Raw genomic sequence first — 24,202 nt, 5'->3', positions numbered from 1 at the left:
TTATTTCATTTATAAAATTAATAGTTTGATTTAATTTCTAATTTTAAAATATTTATTATGTGATCCTGACAAGGCATCTAAAATGTGTGTGCCAAAAATTATCATCTAGAATATGTACTCTAATTTTAAAGATATTTATTCAAGAATTACTTTAAAAGTACAATGATGAAATTAAAATAACTAGTGTGAAATTAGAATTGAATCTTACTTTATGTTTGATATTTCTGAATATATGTAAGGTTTGTCAAAAGGCACTCCTTAATCCTCTCTGTAGATCACATTAACAGAATTTTGATATATAAACGGGGAATGTAGAGTTATGGAAAACATAATATGGAAAACACTATCATGGAGAAAACTAATGGGTTGCATTTTGGGGGGCTGGGGAGGAAAAGGTGTTTCTGATTCATAAAAGCTTTTTTTTTAAACTTGTGTTTATAGAATTTTCTGATGCTAATGCCAAGTTCTACTGTCGGCTCTACTATGCGGGAGAGTTTCATAAGATGCGTGAAGTGATTCTGGGCAGCAGTGAAGATGATTTCATTCGTTCCCTTTCCCATTCATCACCGTGGCAGGCCCGAGGAGGCAAATCAGGAGCTGTTTTTTATGCTACTGAAGGTCAGTCCTTTTAAAAATTTACTTATGAAATAGTATCAGTTTTCTTCCTCCAGTAATTTATGAATCACTTGAACTGAGGTAGTATGGCATTGTCAATTGTCAATTTTTTTATTTTTTTAAATTTTTTTGAGGTACTGGAGCTGGGCATTGAACCTCATTTGTAGGAAGCTGGCACTCAACCACTGAGTCACAAAGTTGTTTTTTTCGTTTCTTTGCTTGTTGTTTTGTTTTTAAGAGGCACTGGGAGCCAAACCTGGGACTCTTATGTGAGAAGCAGGCACTTAACTGCTTGAGCCACGTCACTCCCCTGTCTTGTGTTTTCTTCTTTTTATGCTTATGAGGATATAATAAAATACTTAAAAGATGTACATATATGATATGTAAATGACACACTGCCGATGATCAAGTCCTTATTAAACTCTGTCTAGTCCTGAATTATCAAGGTACAAATGATAACAGAGAACTTAGAGAAAATTAAAAGGGGTTTCTCAGACCTTATGAGAGAAGAAAACATAAAAAGAGCAGTGTTTAACCTGAATTTTCTTAATCTACAGAGGTTTATAGATGATCATGACCCTTTTACTTCACATTTCATTTTCTATAATCATTGAAAGCAAATCTGAGACTTATTGGATTGTTAACAAAGGAGTTTATAAAATTTTATTTAGTAGTTTTCAGAAGTAGATTATCATCTTGCTATGACTTCAGGTGTGTTACTGTCAAAAATAGTAAGAGTTCTTGAGTATATAAATTCCTTCCAACCTTCAATTATTTGAGAATTGTGTTCTAATTAAGATTTTCTCTGCAACATCAGAAAAAGGCCTTTTAAAAACGTGAACCAAGCAAATCATTTGGGACCTCAGGGATGATTTATTATAGATTACCTAAATATATATTGTAATTGAATAAAAATATGGAATTTCTGTCTTTTAGATGACAGATTCATTTTGAAGCAAATGCCTCGTCTGGAAGTCCAGTCTTTCCTCGACTTTGCACCACACTACTTCAGTTATATTACAAATGCTGTTCAACAGAAGGTAGAAATTCAGAACCTTGGTCTATAATCAGAGTTTCCTGGGCCTTTTTCACACCCTGAGGGTTAGTCCTAATGGCACATTTTCCTCTGGTCAGATGCGAACAGGACATGACTGGCTCTCTTTCATGCTATTTCCCCACCTTTGCCAGTGTGGTAACAATCTTGAGCAAGTTGTTTGTTTGTTTGCTTGCTTGCTTGCTTGCTTTTTGAGGTACTGGAGCCAGGGAATGAACCTGGGATCTCATAAGTGGGAAGCTAGCGCTCAACCACTGACCCACATTGGATCCCCTGAGTTGTTTTTTGTTTGTTTGTTTGCTTTGTTGTTGTTTCTAGGAGGCACGGGGAACTCCCCGTGGGAAGTGGGTTCTCAACTGCTTGAGCCACATCTGCTCCCAAGTTGATTTAATTAGTATATAAAAGTCAACTAGAGACATTAAGACTAGGTAAAATTAGTTGTACATATATTAATTTGTAATTTTGCTGAGATAGAAATTTGAAATGTGTGTCAAGAAATAAGGGGATGGATCCCTTAGGGAGAAAGCCAGTGGCCCAGGTTTGCCCACGTACCATTGTGCATTAACTTACAGCAGGAGTATGAAGGAGTCAGTTTTTTTTTTTTTAAGTTATGTTTTATTGCATGTTATTGGGGAAATTATGTGCCAAAATAAAATTTGTGAAATTGAGAAATTGTGAAGGATTATCCCTTGGGAGAATGTTAAGGATGATTATTTTTTTTGGAATTGCTGCTGTACTCACACTCCTGAGTTGCAGGAGTCCGACTAGTTATAGCAATAGAAATTCATGTTTAGATAGTGAATGGATAATACAAGTATTGATATTAAATTACAGATAATCCTTTTTGACTAGAGTTTACTTTGATCTTTTTTATTAGAGGCCTACTGCATTGGCCAAAATTCTTGGAGTTTACAGAATTGGTTATAAAAACTCCCAGAACAACACTGAGAAGAAGTTAGATCTCCTTGTCATGGAAAACCTTTTCTATGGGAGAAAGATGGCACAGGTAAGGAAGCATTGTATGAAGCATTTAGTAACTGGGATACTTTGTACTTTTAATTCCTGAATTTAGTGTATTAGAGAGTCATATCTTATTTGATAGTAAATATTTAACTTTCATTGCTAGGCCAAATTTAACTTTTGACTTGAACCTTGGAGGAAAGAATAAAAAAGATTGTTTTAGACTGGTCCTAAAATTTAACATACACAATACCCTGGAAGCACAGAATTGTAGACTAAGAAGGCAGATCTAATGCTACTATCTCAGTTTTAAAGATGAAGAAACTGAGGTCCAGAGAAATTAAGGACTTTATCAAAGTCACACAGTTATGCCCTGAACTTAGGTTGGTCTAGATTCTAAAGCAGTACTCTTCAAAGGGCTAGTCCTTGAACTATTTCCAGTCTATAAGGAGTTTGTGCTAGAATGTAATTCAATGCATTGATTCCTTTGTTGAGACTGTCTTGCTATGAGAAAAATATCAGTTCAACTAAACAAGTGTGGTTAGTGATGTAGTTGGTTTACATTCTTGTACTGTCTCCTTATAGCATCATGAGCCAGCAGTAAACTGACCAGTGCTGGTCTTTGGAATACATTTCAGATTGCACTGGTCTAGTACCCAAGTCTTCTGATGTTTGAGTCCATTGCTTTTCCTGCCCACATTTTCCTAGAGATATACTGTTGCTTCTGCCTTGCCATAAAGTAATTACACAGAGTTTTGGTATCAAAACTTTATTTCCTAAGACAATTTACATCTATGTTTTAAACTGCTTTATGATCCAGTTTTACTTTTCAGAGTTAATTGTTAATGTATCTTAATGTTGATTAAATTGGTCTGTGTATTTCTGAACTGTTACCGTAATTGAATACCTAGGACTTAATTTCATATGACACAATTATATCATCATGTATTTTTAAATGAATTTAATTAGTTAAGCTATAAAATTATAATTGAATTATAAAGTTAAATTAAGAAGTGAATGTAATGGTAGTGACTGTCAGAAATCTACCTATTTTATTTAATTGCATGATGTGATCTTTTGTAGCAACTCACATACATTATAAAACATTTTCTTTCTGCTAGGTTTTTGACTTGAAGGGTTCTCTGAGGAATCGAAATGTGAAAACTGATACCGGGAAGGAAAGTTGTGATGTAGTTTTGCTGGATGAAAATCTCTTAAAGATGGTTCGAGACAGTCCTCTCTATATTCGTTCCCATTCCAAAGCTGTGCTGAGAGCCTCTATCCATAGTGACTCTCATTTCCTTTCTAGTCATCTCATTATAGATTATTCTTTGCTGGTTGGTCGAGATGATACCAGCAATGAGCTGGTAGTTGGAATTATAGGTAAGTCAATAAATGTGCCTTACTTATTTTATAATTGAAGTGCAAATAAAATTTCAAAGATTATACTAAACCCAGTTGAGTAATAGCTTAGTGAATTTCTCCACAAACTTTCCTTTAAAATTTCAAAATTAATAGTTTATACATTTTAGTTCCTTCTATTCAGTTTCCCCATTTCTGTTTTCATTATCTTCACTCAAAATACTGCCTTCACAAGGCCATTTATAAATAAGGCTTTGTAGGGTTGTTGTGGAGATTAAATGAATTAATCTGGTAAAATGCTTAGAGTAGCACCTGGCAATTGTCAGTATTCGAAAGTTAATTAGTAAAAGTAATAGCAATAGTAATTACTATTGTCATTTACTTACTTTTATAAACATAGATTTACTCTAATTTTCCTCCCTCTGACAGATTATATTCGAACATTTACGTGGGACAAAAAGCTTGAAATGGTTGTAAAATCAACAGGAATTTTAGGAGGACAAGGTGAGCAGCATTTTCATTTTGTCAGCTCTAAACTGTTTCCATGTTGTCTTTATCGGTTGCCATTTTTAAAATGGATAGTTATTTTTTTTTCATTCTAAAAAATAAGTGTTTATTTTATCTTATTTCATTGTCATTTTCCAAATAACCAAGTAATAAGGGGAATTGTGTAGGTGGGGATGTATTGGTTTGTAAATTTGTGTTTAACATCCCAGAGGTTTAAAATAAAAGTTAAAAAAAAAAAGGCAACAAGAATGAAAGAAAAAAGATAGAAAAGAAAGCCAGAGGTTCTGAATAAGGGGTTCTTTGTCTTTAACACTTAAAAAAAAAAAGAAAGTTCTCTAAGTACAGCTAGCTCCATTTGTGCTTTTTTTAAACATCTTTCACCTCTAGACAAGAGCCTGTCTTTTTTGTTGTTGGTCTTTGTTCTTTTCTAAGAGCCAATCTTTTTTTAATAGAAACTCCTACCAATAAAATACTGTCCCATGTTATATGGCACAATGGACACCCCATCTGCTCAGTTTTATTTTTTTCCTTTACAGTAGTTTATGGTAGTCTATGTGAACAGTGTAGTCAGTTGAAGTCAGTTGTTCAAATATGTAACAGCTTTCTTTTCCTTTTTCTCTTTCATAATCATAGGCAAAATGCCAACTGTGGTCTCTCCAGAGTTGTACAGGACTAGATTTTGTGAAGCAATGGACAAGTATTTTCTGATGGTACCAGATCACTGGACAGGCTTGGGTTTAAATTGCTGAAATAAGCACATATTTTGAAATGAACTATAAAGGATAAAGGGGGCTGGAACAAAGGACCAAAAATAAGCTACATGTTTTATTTCTTCATCACATTCACCATTGTATGCTAAGGACTCTCAGTTCTATGGCTGTTTAGGTTTTCCATAACTGAAGGGTAAAAACTGCATGGATTTGCTCTTTGGTTTTTGATACCTGTGAACTAGCTATCTGCAGGCTGGGAAGTTGCATGAATATTTCCTCACTTAAGCTGAACTATAGAGACTTATTTCAAAGGGCTAAATGAAAAAAGTATGGTTACAGATGAGTAGATAGGGTGAAAAATGGATTGTCATATTTGCTAACCTAATGGCATTAAGAAGAAATGAATGTTTTATAGAATGTGACTGCTGGCATCACATTTGACACATTCTCTATTTGAAAGCATTTGTAAAGCTATTGAATTGGATTTGTGTTTCTTATGTAACAATTTAATATTAATAATACCTATTGTCAGAATTTCTGAAGCCTTTAAAAAATTCTGAGTTACTCCATTAATGGCCAGTTAAACAGGTTGGCACAATCTGTTATTGTTTTATTGAGGAATTTGACTTAAACTGGGAATCCTATCGTGTTTTCTATCCTCCTAGCCTGCCTTGTTTTTGAATATGTTTAATGTTTTTAAAATTTTGACTTTAAACTTCTCTGTGGGTGACAGGAGACTACAGCTATTAACTTGAAGCCTTTTTAAAATGCACTTATATGCATATTCTTACATTCTAGGCCCCCCCCCTCCCCTTAAGGGAAGCAATATTAGTAAATGAGTCTGCAATCACTAAATGCCCAAAGGGAGAACTATTAATGAAGAAATTTTTTAATCTACAAAATAAAATAGATCTGATTCAAGAAAGTGGGTGAAAAGGAAACATTTGCTTGTTTTTTGTAAAGGTAAACATGTCTTTCAATATAACCAGCAATTTAAGTGGCATCTATAAAATAAAAATGTTTCCAGTGTTGACATCCCCATTTTAAAGTTTCTACCCACTGGCTAGTTCTGACTACTGAGAAATGTAAAGAGATAAAATTATTCTTAGTAAGGAACTTTCTGTTTAACGGTCAGAGTTGTTTGTTTTTTAAAGTGACCAGAAGTATTAAACTTTTGGAGTTTAACCCAGAATATTGTCACCCAGAATATTTCCTCTTGGCTTCTTTCTATAACAAGGATAATTTGGGAATTTATAAAGTTTTAAGGATTCCATTCTTTTTCAGTCTTTCCATAATAGCACATTTCTCCACTATTTAATTTTGCAGTTTTCATATAAGGAAAAGAAATCTGGATATAGTTCAGTTATATAGTCTATAGGTACATGAAATAGTAACCTTTTGGAAAGTTTGCTTTAGATAATGAAAGCATTTCTTTGATATTTGGTGCTTATTAGAAACCTGGTTTGTTTTTAACTGGAAACAAGGTGACCAGGAATTTATGACTTTTTTAAAAACATGTGTATGTGCCTTTTAAAGACATAAGGAACACTGGTGATTTTAGTTTTGATAGCAAAGACTAGTCAGGGAATTGTACAGAGGTGAAAGATAGGTTATTATTAACTTCTTATGTATCCAGGAACTATGGATTCTACATCTGGTCTTGAATGTAAACACTTTTTTTCCCTCTCTGTTTTTTTTTTTTCCTTGTCGGGGTATGTATTTTTCCTGTCCATTTCCTGTAACCCTAGTCATGAACACTTCAACTAGAAGTAAGTGATGTCTTAGCTCTAGCCCGAATAAGGTTGTTTTTTGTTTTAGTCTCAATACCATGTGCATAGTTAGTCTTAACATTAGTGTGTCATACTGATTTTGTTTTCCTAGCCCATGACTTGAAAAATTGTAATAAAAGTACTGCCTCTAAGGTAATTTTGTGGTTTAAAAAAATTCTAATATGATACATTCTATAGGAATAGTTGCTGCCTTGCAAAAGTGGTCTATCTTTGTAAAATGAACATCTGGATGTATTAATGAAGGGGAAATATAAACTTTAACTATTTGTTTTGTATAGTAGACTTATATGCCAGCCCTTACTGCTCTTGTTTAGGCCACCATACATAAAATGTATTTCAAATATTGTGTTAGTCAATGTTAAGTTTTGAATGGCTGAATATTTTCCTGTCTTGAATTCGCTTTCAAGGCCTGGAGAATATTAATGCTGAAAAGTTAGAATAAAATATGAATCCTGAGAATAATTGATGGTGTCACAAGAAAACATTTGCAAACATGTACTGCTTTTTGATATCATCAGATTTATTAAAATATAAAAGAAGGGGAGCAGATTAGCTCAAGTGGTTGAGGGCCTGCTTCCCATGTACAAGGTCCCCAGTTTGGTTCTTAGTACCTCCTAAAAACAAAAACAAACAAATGAAAAAAACCACCTCTCATTGGGTAGCAGATGTAGCTCAATGTACTGGGTTTAATCCCTGGTACCTCCTAAAAATAAATAAATAAATGAAAGAACTTTTGTCCTAGCCATGCCTGAGAAAAATAAAGGGAATAAGCTATTGCAAGCCTACTTTATAGATATTCAAAATTTCCTACAAGGTATCCTACTTAAAATTTTTTCCTTCATCCAGCAATGAGCGGTTCTCTAGCTTTGTCTTTTATTAAGTGCTATAAATAGTAGGGTGGTACTGTTTTTTGTGGCATCAGCTTCTCCATGGCATTTTATCCATTAACAGTGAGTTTATATAAAATTACCAAGGAAGGTAATAGGTATTATAGAAAGTTTGCTTAGTCAGCAGAGTGAAATCTATTTTGAGTGAGCCTGGTTATTGAAAAATTAGGCCATTCATTATTTCTCCAGTGTTAATATACCGACACTTACAGTATTCAAACCCTCTAGTGCAATGTCTTTTTTGTTTTTGTAACACCAGTGTATTATAGAAAAATAAAATTTACAATCGTGAGCAGTTTTATTAAAGCTGCTTAATCGGTTTTGTAAAAAATGTACATTGCGTCTTTTGACAGTTTAACTACAGAAATGAAGTAAATCATAATAGCCTCTTAATTTAATATGAGAAATTCAATTAATATTGAAAGCACTTAATGTATTATATTGTACATATTTCTCTACTTTGGTGCCAGCTGTGTTTTATATCATTGACATGTTATTTAAGAGATAACTGCCTTTATCTTTTGGAAACTCTGTAAATAATGACTTACAATAAACTGAGAATCTACTTCCTCTTGGCCTTGACTCTGTCGATGAAATGAATAACCACGGAAGGTGGAGTTCGGTGCGCAAGCCTAGTCACTGGCCCGGCTGTAGTGCCCAGACCCCTTGCTTGTGGACTTCCTTTGTCACTTTCGAACCTGAGCATTATAATCAGGCTTTGACTAATAAATAATCCTTTTCCCTGACACCCGGAAGCGGACTTCAAACCCGTGGCTCGCTTCCGCCAGTAACGGTAATGGCTGTTTGGCCTTCCCATTTTTCCGGTATTTTCGGTTTCCTGATAGGGCGGTTACGGGAGTCCTGCCCTTCTCCAGCCAGGATTGGCTAAATTCGCTTGAGGCGGGGCGAGGCGCTCTTCGCTATAAACCTCTTCGGCTCGCTCTGGTCGGCCTTTCACTTAGTGAGGTGTTCGGGTGTTTGAGTAGTTTGGTCAGTGTGGGCGTGGGGCGGTGACCCCACCTCGCGACACCTGGACTCATGAGGGCAAAGGTGAGAGCTGCAGGGCGGAGGGGGCGGCTCACGCGGGTGCGGGCGTGGGCGTGGGTGGACGGCGAGCAGTGGATAGGGCGGGTGCTGGCGGGGGTGGCGAGGCGGGCCGCGAGGCCCCGGGCTCAGCGCTCGTCTCGTTTGCTCTTGCAGTGGCGGAAGAAGCGGATGCGTAGGTACGTGGCGCTGCGAGTTCTCCCAACCCCACTCACCGGAAGTCGACTGTATCGGAAATTAATTTATTTTTTAAAATTATGGGTTAATGCTTAAGGAAAGAAAGTCGTTTTTAAGAACATCCCTTTTAGCATTTGTTTAAGAGTTTTGTAGCAGGCTTCACAAAGCCCCAGAAAGCAATTACCTGGAAAGAAGAGTTAGTGTTTAGAATGGCTGGCGCACCAAAGAAAACGAACTGCACGTTTTTTAAAAAAATTAAAAGTCCATAAGGTGACCAAGGTTACCAAGCTTTGTTTATAGTTTTGGGAAAACCACGGTTTTTAATATTATTATATCTGCAGAGGTTGCAAAAGTCCAGTTTGTTAGGGATGCTGTAAATTGGATGAATTCGTAAGGTTTAAATTTAAGGGGAAAATTGAAGTGGATAAAGTGACTTATTTCAGATTGCAAAGATCCTCCTTACTGTGGGAGGTGATAATGACTTACTCATAATGCAGGCGGGTCTAGAGGACAGTTTTGTCTCCACACCTTTCCTGCATGTTTTTCCTTTTGATGTACCACTACTGGTACAGATAAAGGGTATTGAACATATCCTTTGTGGGGGTGGGGAAGGGTGGTGGTTAGGAACCTTCTCAATCTACATGCAATATATAAGGTGCATTTTTCTCTGGAGCAGGCAAAAAGCTTTAAGTCTTTCCCCTTCCAAGGCTCTGAGACGTTCAGTTTCATGTTCCTAGGGGAGGCAGCACAGTTTGTAGAGAGAGCTTGAGATCCATAATAAATTCTGGCTGTTCTATTTACTAATCTGAGAAAGTTGATTAACTGCTCTGTTGATTCTGTAGTGTTGGATGAATAATACATAGTTTGTAGGTTTATTATGACTAAGGTGCTAAATATAAAATGGCTAGCAAGGTCATTGGGACTCCACATGTGCAGTTTTTTTCCTTTTGGATCTTGAGGAAACGGAATCTGAACCCCCGATCAGTGACAGATTTAAGGATGCTACAGAGAACTTAGTTATATATGGGCATGAGAGCCAGTCTTGGTGATGTTGTACCTCTGGAGATAATGGTACTTCATTGGATTATGATATTTTATAAAAATCTAATCCATGTGAAATTTATACAGCATTTCCTGGAATATAGTACAATGTAAGGTGTTACTGAAAATTCTATTTGACAGTTTTTCACATTCCAAAAGATGACTTGAACCTAAAGTAAAATGAGATTTGGACCTCATATACCCTTCCTTTCTTCCCAGGTTTCTGTATGTTATTTTGATATGTTAGGGAATAGGAATGAATAACTAGTTGATGAATTGTCGTTGAACTGTGATCCCCATCAAAAAACATTCAACACATTTGAATACCTGTTTATGTGGCAGGTTCTTTTCTAGGTGCTGAGTGTACAGGAGCAAACACATTTAGGAACTGTCATACTAGTGTTGGGTTCTACAATAATCAAGTATGTAGTATGCCAAGTAGGGGAAAGCTGTAGAGGAATATAAATGGAGGAAATAGGGAATTGCAGGAATTGGTTTTATGCAGGGTGTTTAAGGAAGGCCTTGTGTTTTTTCACATTGGTAAAGTGTTTTGACATCCTTCATGCATTACATTCTATAAGGAAATAATATTTGAAATAATTAAAAATAATATATTATTCAACATAATTCTACTACCTTTAGTATCTTTATAAACCCTGTGTTTATTAATCAACTTTAATAATTAAAGATCAAATACCTGTTTAGTGAAGAAAAAAAATCTAAATGAAAAACAAATACAGAGGGAAAAAGATTAGCTGTGATCATGCTCTCAAACCACTGCTGAATGAATGACAAGAGGTAGTTAGCAAAGTGTTAGATGGGGTAAAGTTCTTTGTAGACAGAGGCCCTAAGATAAAGCTTGTAGAAGCAGGACAGAGCTGATCTGTAGAAGCAGGGAGACCAATTGAAAGGATGCTGAAATAATTCAAGCAAGCCCTGTGTGGTTGGGTTATAGAGCTTCCCTGTTAGAAAATCAGTGGTGGTTAAATAGTTGCCCAAGGGACCAGCTGAGGTTTAAACCCAGGCGTTCTGGTCTTCAATCTGTTCTCCTAATCGCAGGGTAGGAATCAATAGTTAACATTTAGTATTTACTATGATAGGCACTTAAGGTTTTTCCATATATTAAGTCATTTGATGACTTAAGAGTTTGCAATTTAAAAGATTAGGGAGTATTTTGTAGATGGGGTGCTTGACCAAGTCTCAGCCTGGGCTGTGAGTGGGTACATCTCTGGCGTAAGTTTATTGCAGTCAGGTCCGTTCTAGGCCACATTAGGGCATGTAAGTAGTTTTGTTGTCCATTTACTTTGTAATGCTAACTACAAAGTTGATCAGTTCTTTGGATAAAATCTTAGTGAAAATGTTCAGAACTTAAAGAATGTTTACTAATACACTACTTTCTGTAATGGCAAAACACTGGAAATAAATAGAAATGGTTATATTAACTAGGGTATATCAATTTTAAAAGATAATTATTAAAAATAAAAAACCTGATACCCTCGGTAATTGCTGGAAACTTTTAGAGACTGCCCATTATAGATACATAAAGGAGAAGTGCACAAAAATTGTGTTCATGATTGAATTAGGAACAGTATTCTCATCTATCTCTTCATTCCAAAAAGAAAACTTGTGTATATAATATGTACTCTGATGTCTTAGGCTGAAACGAAAGAGAAGAAAGATGAGGCAGAGATCCAAGTAACGTGTTTTGTGATGCCCTGCCTGGAGTGAGACACAAGTTAATTACCAGCTGCTGCCCTAGGAACTGCTTAAGATTTCTTAAGCTTTTTTCTTTTTTGTAAATCTCTATTTCTGTTATGTTAAATTGAAAATAAACCAATAAAAAGACATTTTGCTATTGTGAATGTACTTTAATGCATCCTTGGAGTTATCTGTTGAATTTGTGTGGTCCTGGTTGATGCTGCTTTCTGCATTTAAATATCACATGTAGTTGGTGCTGGGGCTTAATGTATACCCCGGGGACCTGACTCTCTGGACTGAACATGTGATAGCCAGGTCCTGAGCCTCAACAGACTTGCAACCCCTACCGTCTGGTTTATTGGACTTACCCCACTCAGCTAACATGGAGGTGAAGAAGGACAACCGCCACACCAGGGAGCCAAGAGTGCCTACATCTGAAAGCAGAATTGCATCCAGCATCCATGTGGAATCTAAACCCCCTCTTGATATAGATGTGGAGTGGACACAACTATTCTAAGGTCCACAGGATGGAGGAATAGAGTATGGATTAGAGTGGACTCACTGATATTCTATTCGTGAACTATCATGATTAGTAATCAAAGAAAATGTGGCATTGGTGTGGAGAAAGTGGCCATGGTGGCTGCTGGGGGTAGGGAGTAGGAGGAAGAGATGAGACGTGGGGGTGTTTTCGGGACTTGGAGCTGTCCTGGGTGGTGCTGCAGGGACAGTTACCAGACACTGTATGTCCTCCCATGGCCCACTGGGTGGACTGTGGGAGAGTGTGGGCTATGATGTGGACCATTGACCATGAGGTGCAGCGGTGCTCAGAGATGTATTCACCAAATGCAATGAATGTCTCATGATGATGGAAGAGGTTGTTATGGGGGGAGGAGTGGAGTGAGGGGGGTGGGGGGTATATGGGGACCTCATTTTTTAAAATGTAACATTAAATAAAAAATCACATGTGCCAAACCATATGTGACAGGAGGAAATTTTTAACCTTTAGGTCTAATTTACCACCTTTAGGACGTAGCACTGTTGAGATCAAGGTTAAGAGCCTAGGGAGGTAGACAAGCAATTGTATTTTAGAATCTAAGAGTTTATCCAGTCATTGGACCAACCCAGGAAGGCTTTCAGGGAAATGAAACTTAGGTAATGATAGGGGCAGATGGTATTTGCTGGGAGATTGCTGGGTTCAAGAATAGACAGACCACCTGAGATTACAGTGGTGAGTAGTGGCCAGTAGAGGGCCTAGAAGTACTTCTGATTATAGATTTACAAATTTGAGCCTAAGAGTAGTAGGAAACCCTAGAGGGACTGCTGGCACTCAGAACCTGAGCCCTAAATAGCTCCTAAATTATTCATTGATGATAGTTTGTTACATCTCAGAATAAGTAGTGTTTAGGATTAACTGAACAGCTATTAGATGGTGTTTTAAGTTAGAACTTTTTAATATTCTATTTAGAAGTATGTTTTCCCAAGTGAAGGTAGCTCCTTTTCCAAAAGGTTTTTGCTTGAAAACAGAACATACTTGATGCATGTGCCCATATACTACTGAAATAGATTCAAGGCTGTTGTAAAAATTAGCTGACTACCCAAGTCAACAAACTAGCTTGTTATGAATTTGGAAGACAGGCCTGTGAAAAGATAAACTGTAGTTGGTAATGGCTCTTTCCCTGATCTTGGGTAGTTTGCTCACATGAATACACTGATGAGCATTCTGCTGGATACCCTAGGGAGAGCCTCCAGATCTTAGGTTCTCTGTGCAGCTCTCCTGTTACTCTGCCCTCTGGACCCTAGCTTAGTCTCCCTAGGCACTCAGCCCCAACTCAGCTCAGGGTGTTGGCCAGGCTCTGCCTCAGTTGCCACTTCTGTGCTTTGGCCTGGAGACTTACGGCAGTCAATTGGGACAAGAAGGGCTTACCTCGTTTGTTTCCTGCCTTTGAGGATCACTTCCTTACTAGATGATGTCCAGTTTCTTGAAAACTGTTGCTTTTTTTTTTTTTTTTTTAAATGTTGGTTGGTTTACTCCATCTTGGCCAGAAGCTCAACCCTAAACCAGGTAGAAGTTTATAAACATTAAATGTAGCGTTGAGTGTTTGATACAATGTTTTTCCTGTCAAAGTAAAATTAGTTCTTTATTCATTACTGTTTTAAAAATGATTAATTTGGAATATCCAACCTCTGAAGTCCTATTATATGCAAAAAATCGGAGTAGACAATAAGAGAAAATTTTAAGTTCAGTATGCAAAAATATGCTGTGAGGTAGCATCCTCTAATGTGATTACATAGGTATACATTATCTCCTGGATAGAGCACATTCCTGAAAGCAAAGAACCTTGATCCACACTCCGGAGTTTGCCACCATCTTTGCCTGTTTCTTTCCCATTTAAACTTCAGGGTTATTCAAGAATGTCTAGGTATGATTAATCATTCTTTAGTTTATTGTAGAGCTTTGTAGCTGCTTCTAGATTCTTCCACATAGAATTTGAAGAGTATTTCTACTTCAAACATGACATTTCATCTTGAAGAAGCCCATCAGGCAGCTCTAGCCCTACACACCTGACAATCACCATCCTCTCCAATAATATCACTTAAAGTACCAAACTGATGTCTTTAAAGAGTCACTATTTAAGAGACTAACTCTTGCACATCCTGGTGTTCTATTAAGTGATTCATCTGGTAACATGTTTCATTTGGTCACACCACCATTGTTTTTAGGCCCAGTTGTATCTTTTCTGTGCTCTTTTCTGATGGAAATTACACCAAGTATTTTCTGTTTTCAGAGGATTGATTATGAACCAGTCTTTTCTGTCGGTTGAAAGTTGAATGCCATTGTAGGTATGAGAGAGTTTGAAGTTTGTGAATCCCAGAAAAAATCTTTGAACTAAACCATTTCTTTCTTTTTTTTTTTTTTTTGGTGTGAGGCCAAATTTATTCTTCAGAGTTTTATCTTCAATTTACATAAAATTGTGAATTTTTCAGTGATTTTAGTCAGACAGGCATTCAGCTAACAAAAACATGGTCCCATTTTCTAAGCCAGGAGTTTGCAAATTATTTTATTCATGTTCCTTTATGGTTGAAAAATAAACAGATGTGTATTTATTCATTTATATATTAAATGCACATGCTAATTTATCAATATATAATATACTTTAAAGTAGTTTTTTAAAAGCATAATATAAAAATATGAAGGTAGAAGTTTTAATATTCTCTTTTTCTACAAAAGGACATTTTACACACCCACTACCACATGATATACTTATTCAATTATCAAAATTACTATTCTAAAATATAGTGTGTATCAGTATGAATTTTATCCTAAATATTGCATAAATAAAAATATATTTCATTTTTAGAAAATTAGTTTAACAACTGAACAATGATTAGTTTTAATATAATTCTGTTTTTTTTCTGTTTTTTTTCAATTTTAGCTGTTATTTTTTTACACTTTTTAAATTAAAGTTAATAGATCACAAAGAATGTTACATTAAAAAAAAAACTTAAAACAACGTGAGTTTCCCATTATACCCCACTCTCCACCCAATCATTTTTGTAAACTGTATTTTTTTGAAGATACATACATCACACAAAAAAAGTTACATTAAAAAATATAAGAGGTTTCCATGTACCCTGCACCCCACCACCCCATTCCTCCCACACCAACAACTTCCTCCATCATTGTGGCATACTCCTCGCACTCAGTGAACACATTTTGGAGCACTGCTGCACCACATAGATAATAGTTCACCCTGTAATTCACACTCTCCCCCAGTACATTCAGTAGGTTATGGCAGGATATATAAAGTCCAGCATCTGACCCTGCAATATCATTTAGGACAACTCAAAGTCCCAAAAATCCCCCCACATCACATCTCTTCTTTTCTCTCCCTGCCCTCAGCAACTACTACGGTCACTTTCTCCACATCAATGCTACAATTTCTTCTATTACTAGTCACAATAGTTTTATAGTAGAAATATAAGTAAGTCCACTCTAATCCATATTTTATTTCTCCATTCTGTGGACCCTGGGGTGGTGATGTCCACTCCATCTCTAGATCAAGAGGGGGCTTAGATTCTACATGGATGATGGATGCAATTCCTCTGCTTGCAGTTGTTGGCACTCTTGATTCCCTGGTATGGTGTTTGACCATCTGTACCTATTAGCTGACCTGGGTAAGTCCAATGAACCAGAGAGTAGGGGTTGCTCAGGGCCCAGCTGGCACATGGGCAGTCCAGAGATTCAAGTCCCCTGAGTATGCACCATCCCTAACACCAACCACAGGTTCAGTAAAAGTGACAGAAGAGGCACTGAGTGCAGCTCCATCACACTCAGGAGCACAAATTCCAAAGAAGGGCCCTCTGACATGGCACAGAACTCCAAATCCATCTGCCATGATCTTATATCCTGTGGATCTCCATAGCCTTCAGGAGTACCAACACCTAGGGTTGTATCTACTTTGGCTCTCTCTGGGGTCCTGCTGAGGTGTGTGTAAGCATAACCACACTGATGACCTCCCAACTCTCTGTGGAAGACTCTTAGCCATATAAGCTCATTTGTCTTTGCCATTTCCCCCTTTTATTCAAGGTTAAAAAGCAGTTTTTAACACTTGATCCAATATGTAGGTTGAGATATTCTGCTGGTCTGAGTTGGCCCTTTTATTCAAGGTCGTTTTCTAGTTACATCATCAGTTGGTGCTTGGTAGTAATCCCTGGGCACCAGGGAGGCTCATCCCTGGGAGTCATGTCCCATGCTGGGGGTTAGGTAATGCATTTACATGCTGAGTTTGGCTTAGAGACTGGCCACATTTGAGCAACATGGAGGCTTTCAGGAGGTAACTCTTAGGCACCCTATAGCTCTAGGCCTAGTTCATATTTCAGGCACACAGACTCATAAGCATAGTCATCAGGATCAAAGGTTAATTATTGGACCATCCTTCCTTCTTGGTCTTTGCTGTTGCACTTGGGGGATTATTGTTGTTCCATTGGGGAATGTGACAGAGCTCCCCTGGGTAGGAACTCAGCACTCCCTCAGTTGATGTTTGTAACTGTAACTACTATAAAAACACCCAACATAGAACATTTTTATGTCCCCTATATACATGCCCTGGAGAACTCCCATTGACTCATGTGCCCCCCCATCAATAACACCCACACCAGTGTTCCTCCCCTGCCATCGTTGAACCTCTCTGTGTCCAAAACTTCTTCAACAATGAAGCCTAATATATTGCCAAATTCAATTAATAGGAAATTGAAATATAGTGATGGGCTTAAAGTTTAGAAATAGGATACATACTAATTTAGAAATACTAAAATAAAGTAAAAATAAATTGGTGTATTAAAATGAAAAATATTATAAAGCTTTGTTTCAAACATTTTGCCTATCATCACTGTAATAGGTGTTTCCCTGTATGTACAGTGGCAAGGCACTTCCTTTCATTTCTTCCTCATTGTCTACATCCTTTTTATCCCTAATTTTTAATTTTGTCTTCAAAAAAGTTTTGGATCACAGTAATTCACATACACAATGTAGAGAACTCCCATGTATCCAACATCAAACCCTTTTCCCCTTTCCCCAGCAATGATCATTTTACATATTCATGTTACATTTGCTGTAACTGATGTACAGATTTTGAAACACAGCTATCAAAAATGGTTCCATTTTGGTTTACATTATTGTTTATATTTTAAACCGCACAAATTTCTAAATTTTTACCTTCCTTATGTTTTACATTGTGCTTTACATTTTAGCTTATAGACTTTTATACACTTTTGGTGTAAGTTAACACGTCCTATATCCATCATTACATGATCTTTTGGAGCACCTCCATTGCCCCCCAGTTGCCCAGCTTCCATCTGTTCTGTACCTCTCTCCCCCTCCCCTCAGGGTCCACAGTGACAATCAATTTTCACTACTTGAGGGACGAGATTTACAGATACTGCAACAATGCTGAGGGCTTGACATACTAGACTGCCCTAACTAATTGGGAGCCACCAACTCTCTCGAGAGACACAATTCCCTCTATTTGGGAACATCACGTCTCCCCAGGATGTGGGTACACTTTCACACTCATTTTATGAGTCTCTACCCAATGATATAACACACTATGACAAAATAAGCACTCACACACTCCTTAGAAGCTTGCCCCTGTACTAGATGCCCCCTCTTTAGCACCTTAAACACGCAATCCTTCCTTATATTTTCTAAAGAGTTTTCTCAACATTATAGCTTCAAACATATAGCTGACATTTTCCCATATTCAACTGTTCCCCCCAGCCCTCTCCCCAATTCCTTGTGCCATCTGACCCATCCTCCCAACCCTAGCCCCCCTCAAACCCACAAAGCCCCACCCAAAGGTAACCCTATGCCCCCATCTTATCCCTTCCATGTACAAATACTTACCTCCAGCTTATCATAGACTCCACCCATGTAGGCATCAGCTCGCAAGTTTCCTCTCCCCCCCAGATTCCTTTAAGCCATCTTCCAGTCTCTAGCTCTCTGAGACAGCTCGGTATGCTTGTTTCATATCAGAGAAAAACCATTCCTTGATTGCATTTGATTCAGTTAAGGGACAATTGTCTAGATTGCATTAGGGCCTTTGACTGGAATATGTCAGTGAGGCATAACTCAGGTTGGGTCTCCTCCCTCTTGCTGAAGTCTTATATACATCAAGACTGAGGCAGAAACACATATCCATCATTTTGACCTTGCCTTGTGAGGGAGAGTATTGCAGGAAGACAAACCTAAAAGACTGAGAGAAATCTTGGGAGGCTGAGAAGCTAGGGGCTGGAATCAGTGGAGCAGGCCCAAAGCAAGGGGAAGCCACCATTTTGCTTTGCCACATGGCAGGAACCCAGGATCTGACCAGAAGCTGATCTTTGATGAGAAATCAGCTTTGATGATGCCTTGATCTGGACATTTTTGAGCCTCAGAACTGTAAGCTTTTACCCTAATAAATCCCCATTATAAAAGCTAACACATTTCTGTGCATTGGCAGCCTTAGCAGACTAAAACAAAGTGATACTGAAGAAGCTGAATGAGATGTCTCTGAGAGAGCCATACTCTTTGGTTATATGGAAGGAGAACACTCTTGTCTTAAGGATTAATCCAGATCTGGAAGCTGCTATCTGGCACATTCTTTCTGCCACAGGAGTAGGATTTTGTTCACTTCATCTCATCAGCATGGTGTATGTTATTCACAGTACTATTTCAGCAAAACTTTTCTGCTCTATACTGGCAGTAGAAACTGCCTAGTGAATAGAGAGTTTCCCTGAAATATGGCAATCCATAGTTTTTTTGTTCATGGCCTAGTGGTCCTCAATTCATTTTGATTTTGCAAGTGTGAGAGTTTTAGCCAATTATGGAAGTAAGAGGTAGCACAGTACAGTCCACACAAAAATGCCCTCACTTCTGACCCTGAGGAAATCGAGTTATATACCTCATAAAAAAAAATGTTTGTAGTCCACATTCCGTGGTGTGAACCTATTATAAATAGGAATTCTTGAAGATGTTATTTTTGGTTAAAGTGTGGCCCAACTGAATGAGTGCTGGTCTTAATCCTGATTCCTGGAGGCCTTACACTGAGGACCTGGAAGTCACAGAAGCCAGAAAGGAAAGGATAGAGTAATATGATGGAAAGCAGAGATAAAAGCCAAGAAACCCCAAGAACTGCCAGCAGCCAGCACTAGAATACTAGTATTTGAGGAGAAATCAGGCCTTGCCATTATCTTGATTTTGGACTTCTTCCACCCTCAAAGCTGTGAGCCAATGAATTCCAGTCATTTAAGCCAACCCATTGTGTGGTATTTGTGATAGCAACTCTGGCAAACTCAGACACCAATTGCAAGTTCAGGGATTCCCAAAACTACCTTCAGATTCAATAATTTACTAGGACTCACAGAAGTCACTGAAAGATGTTGCACTCATTGCTACAGTGAAACAGATTAAAATGAACCAAGGGAAGGAGCACATAGGGCAGAGTTCAGGAAAAGTTGCAAATGTGGAGTTTCTGTTGTCCTGTCCCTGTGGAGTTGTGTACAGTATTACTATCCCAGCATCAATGTATGACAAGATTCCCATACAAGGAAGCTCACCCAAACATCAGTGTCGTGGTCTGTACTGCAGCTCCATCACATGGACACTGTTGACTGCCCACCTAGCTATCTCAATTTCTAGCCCCTGAGGAGGTTGAGCTGATACCTTGTGAATCAAAGCACCCACCCTAAATTGCTGTCATTGGTGTGGCCCAAGGTCCCCACCCTAAATTACACTGATACTATCTGGCTGGCCTAAGACCCCCAGGCAAAGAAACACACTCCTATTAGGAATGATATTCCAAGATATTAGAGTTTACCTCTCAGAGGCCAACGACCAGAACTCTTTGAGCACAGTTAAATTCTTTACCACACAGCAACATTTCTCCTAATTGCTCTGTGTGTGTGTGTGTGTACATGTACAGAAATCCATAGAGAAAATGATCAACATATTTGGATGATTCTAAAACACCTTTTGTTTTTATTTTGCTTCTACCCAAGTTTAATTAACCAGAAGAAACCCTAAATTGTGTATAATGGAAGCTATCTTTGATCAAGAATATTTTAATTTATGTAAGCAGTATGAATAAGCTGATGATTTTGAAAACTGTCATGCTTAAATGATCTTATAGATGAGATTTACAAGTTTTAACTTTGGTAATTATATGTGCTACAACTTTCGCTGATTAAAAAATTGCAAACTTAGAATTGACAGTTCCAACTATTGTTCCAGAAAAATATTTATTTATATATGAATAACAGACTTTATTGTTTTCAGGGAGGCAATAACTATCATTTTTAGAATAAGATAAAAGTCCTTCTGAGTCCAAGCAAATGTTAGTGAATTTTCATGCCTCTTCAGATCACTTAGTGCTATGAATTGAATTGTATTCCCCCAAAAGACATGTTCAAGTTCCAACCTCTGGTCCTGTGAATGTGAACTTATTAGTAAATAGAATCTTTGAAGTTGTTTAGTTAAAATGAGATCCTTAATCTAATTTAACTGGTGTCCTTATAAGCAGAGGAAACTCGGAGACAGAGAGATGGCCATGCAGCAGAGCAGAGACTGAGTTTATGTCACAAACCAAGGAACACTACAGATTGCTGGCTACATACTAGAAGCTAAGGAAGACCTACAGAACAGATTCTCCCCCTTTAATAAGGATGACCTTGCCAACAACTTGATTTTGGACTTCTAGTCTCCAGAACCATGAGATAATAAAATCCTATTAAGCCAATTACTCAGTGGTACTTTGTTATAGCAGCCCTGGCAAACACTTAGTAATATCATCTTTTACTAAATTTACTTAGTAAAAAAAATAATATAATGCCTTTTACGAAGTGTTTTAATTAATATCTGTTTGCTAAAGGCTGCCAATACAAAATACCAGAAATGGGCTGGCTTTCATAATCAGAACTTATTAAGGTAACAGCTTACCAAATCAAGGCATCAGCAGAGATGCTGCCTCATCAACGGTTGGCTGCTGGCAATCCTGGACTCCTGCCATGTGGCAGGCCAAATGGCGGCTGGTTTCTGCCTTCTCCTCCCAAATGCTTTCTCCCCAAGCTCAGCTATGGGCTACCAGGCACATGGCTTGTCTCTCCCGTCTCCTCTGGGGTTCATCACTTCAGCTTCAGGCTGCTCTGCTGATTCCAACCTCTGGCCTCTCTCACATCTCTTGGGGTTTCTGTCTTTCTGTGACTGCAGGCAATCCTGGAGTCCTCTCTTACATGGCAGGGTTAAATGGCAGCTTTTCCTCTTCCTCTTTTCAATTTATATAAGATTCCAGTAAAGGATTAAGACACACCCTGGGCCCTGAAATCTAAGCAAAGGCCCTTAACTGAAGTGATCTAATAAAAACTGATCTAATGAATAGATCCCTTAACTGAATCTAACTAACAAATAAATAGGTTTACATGTACAAGAATGGGTTAGCTTAAGAACATAATTTTCTGGGGTCCACAAAAAACTCAAACCAGCACACTAAGCAATGTTTTTTACTAAGTAATGCAAGTAAAATGAGTAATGTAAGTAAAATGAGTAATGTCTTATACTAAGTTTACTTACGGGAAAAAAAAGACATTAATATAATATAAACAGTCTATTCACATTTATACAATATTTTAATCCATTATGTGAACTAGATAAATTTGTTTTTCAATCTATTTGCATTACTATTAACCCCATTCTGTAGGAGTTCCTTCTCTCCAAAATGAACAATTCTCCCCTCTTTTGCTCTTCACCCCTTTTTCTTCTGTCTCCCACTGCGTCTTGTTCCAAACTGTAGCCCTTATGTTTCCTATTCTCTTAATTTCTCCTGCTTTACTCTTTATTCTCAATATACTGATGTATTGAAGTGCCAGCATCCTAAAACATCTAAAATAAACAGCAAACAATCATAGTCCTCTTCCTCAACTCTTCCTAATGTAGTAATCCTCTTTTTTTCCCTCTTCGTTTCATAACAAAACCTTGAGAAGCCTTGTTCCGCATTACTGCCATCTCAAACTTACCTCTCCTCACCCACTTACTCTGCCTTCAGCCCCACCAGTTGATCTTTTGAAGGTCACCTTCTCTTACAGCTTGTGAGGGCATGGCCTGCTCCTTATAGCCTGTAAGAGTCTAACACAACATTTTTTTTTTTTTTAAAGATTTATTTTTATTTATTTAATTCCCCTCCCCTCCTCCGGTTGTCTGTTTTCTGTGTCTTTTTGCTGCGTCTTGTTTCTTTGTCCGCTTCTGTTGTCGTCAGCGGCACGGGAAGTGTGGGCGGCGCCATTCCTGGGCAGGCTGCTCCCTCCTTCGCGCTGGGCGGCTCTCCTTATGGGTGCACTCCTTGCGCGTGGGGCTCCCCTACGCGGGGGACACCCCTGTGTGGCAGGGCACTCCTTGCGCGCATCAGCACTGCGCACGGGCCAGCTCCACACGGGTCAAGGAGGCCCGGGGCTTGAACTGCGGGCCTCCCATGTGGTAGACGGACGCCCTAACCACTGGGCCAAAGTCTGTTTCCCTAACACAACATTTAGATATTAATAATTATAAAAGGAATTAGTGAATGTTTCACTCCTATATCACATATTTAAAAAGCACGCCAATTTTGTCATGCTACCAGCATTTAGCTTTATGTTGTTTCTATGTTTTTCAGTCAGTAATGATTGCATTTTTGCCAAGGTAAAATAAACAACATTAAATGCTATTATTTGACACCCTACTCTTCTTTACATAAATCAGCAGTTTAAAAAATGTTATAGAAAAAAAACCCAACTATGTAAGCTTGAGAAGGAATTTTATTATCCATATTATTTTGGAATAGTTCTTATTTAAATAAAAAATGCCTCCCAGTATATGAATGCAGTTCTTTTTTTTTTTTTTTTTTGAATGCAGTTCTTATAAATAAAATCAGACTGGCAAATATGTAATTTTTATCAGATGGGCTTTGATTGAAGATTAAAAATTTTTGCAAAATTTGTCCTTAGTTGAAGTTGAATACCACATGAATTGATGAGCAGAAGCTAATTTATAATATGTAAATTAATTTTTAAGAGAACCCATAGGGTTTTAGCTATTATTTTTGGATTTTCTCCCCAACCTACCCAGACAATTAATTAATAAGTATAAGGAAAAAGAAAACATTTATCATCTATTAAAATCTAGGTTCCACTCAATGACACAGTATTTCATTTCTCAATCTAATATTTAGCACATGCCTTGGTCATATTCATATATATGGGCTCTATTCTCTGCTGTTACTTAAGTCCCTTTTCTATCTTCCCCTATTATGTATTCCCATCCTCAGCCTCTTTAATGGAAATATCTAATATCTTTCAAATATCTAAGGTATGATTGGATAGATGGTTACCTTCAGCCCCTAACAACCCCCTGTCTTCATTCCTCTACTGCCTGGGACTTCGGAACCTCTCTATGCACACAAAACCAGAAATTCAGATTTATGGGGGAAAAGTCAATTACTCAGATATATTTGGTTTCATAGACAGAGCTGATATCCTTTGTTACTGCCTGGGAACTTTCACCGGTCCCCATTTCCCACTACCCCTCCCCAGATCCTTATAGTCCACTAGCACCTGCTAAGTTTACTTAATCGCAGGACCCTCCAACCTAGCCACAGAGCCCTTTAACCAATCATCATTTAGAGCAACTCTATAAGCTTCAAAATCCTGTTATTCTCTCACCCCAGAAAACCAGCTTAAACAAGCTTAGAGAGCATGTGCGTAAGGTAAAAACTTGCCCTTACGGTAAACTTTACTTGTTATAATAGTAAATTCTTTGTCTCTGGTGGGATTTAGACACCAATTTTTTAAAAACCT

At 37.7% G+C, this 24,202-nt stretch overlaps 2 protein-coding genes across 18 annotated transcripts in view; both read left to right on the top strand.

Annotated features, from left to right (window-relative positions):
• PIKFYVE (phosphoinositide kinase, FYVE-type zinc finger containing) overlaps positions 1-8,455 on the top strand; it is a 98,746-nt gene extending 90,291 nt beyond the window's left edge. For all 14 annotated transcript variants that reach the window (XM_058300264.2, XM_071216162.1, XM_071216156.1 and 11 more), the window contains 6 exons: positions 442-618; positions 1,552-1,655; positions 2,547-2,675; positions 3,751-4,012; positions 4,421-4,495; positions 5,132-8,455. In XM_058300264.2, coding sequence (XP_058156247.1) covers positions 442-618; positions 1,552-1,655; positions 2,547-2,675; positions 3,751-4,012; positions 4,421-4,495; positions 5,132-5,247 — 863 coding nt within the window. In that variant the 3' untranslated portion in view covers positions 5,248-8,455. The remainder of the gene's footprint in view (positions 1-441; positions 619-1,551; positions 1,656-2,546; positions 2,676-3,750; positions 4,013-4,420; positions 4,496-5,131) is intronic.
• Positions 8,456-8,782: 327 nt separating this feature from the next.
• The window catches only part of PTH2R (parathyroid hormone 2 receptor), a 235,649-nt gene continuing 220,229 nt past the window's right edge, over positions 8,783-24,202 (top strand). Inside the window, exons 1-3 of one of the 4 annotated variants that reach the window (XR_011649206.1) lie at positions 8,789-8,935; positions 9,086-9,108; positions 11,804-12,013. The gene's annotated coding sequence lies outside the window, so the exon portion shown is untranslated. Of the gene's footprint in view, positions 8,936-9,085; positions 9,109-11,803; positions 12,014-24,202 lie in introns of those variants that run through there. The other 3 variants (XR_011649207.1, XR_011649208.1, XM_071216163.1) reach the window with 3 other exon arrangements.

Source organism: Dasypus novemcinctus, chromosome 7 (genome assembly GCF_030445035.2).
Source record: "Dasypus novemcinctus isolate mDasNov1 chromosome 7, mDasNov1.1.hap2, whole genome shotgun sequence".
Taxonomy (NCBI): Eukaryota; Metazoa; Chordata; class Mammalia; order Cingulata; family Dasypodidae; genus Dasypus; species Dasypus novemcinctus.
This window is presented reverse-complemented; position numbering and strand designations above follow the sequence as displayed.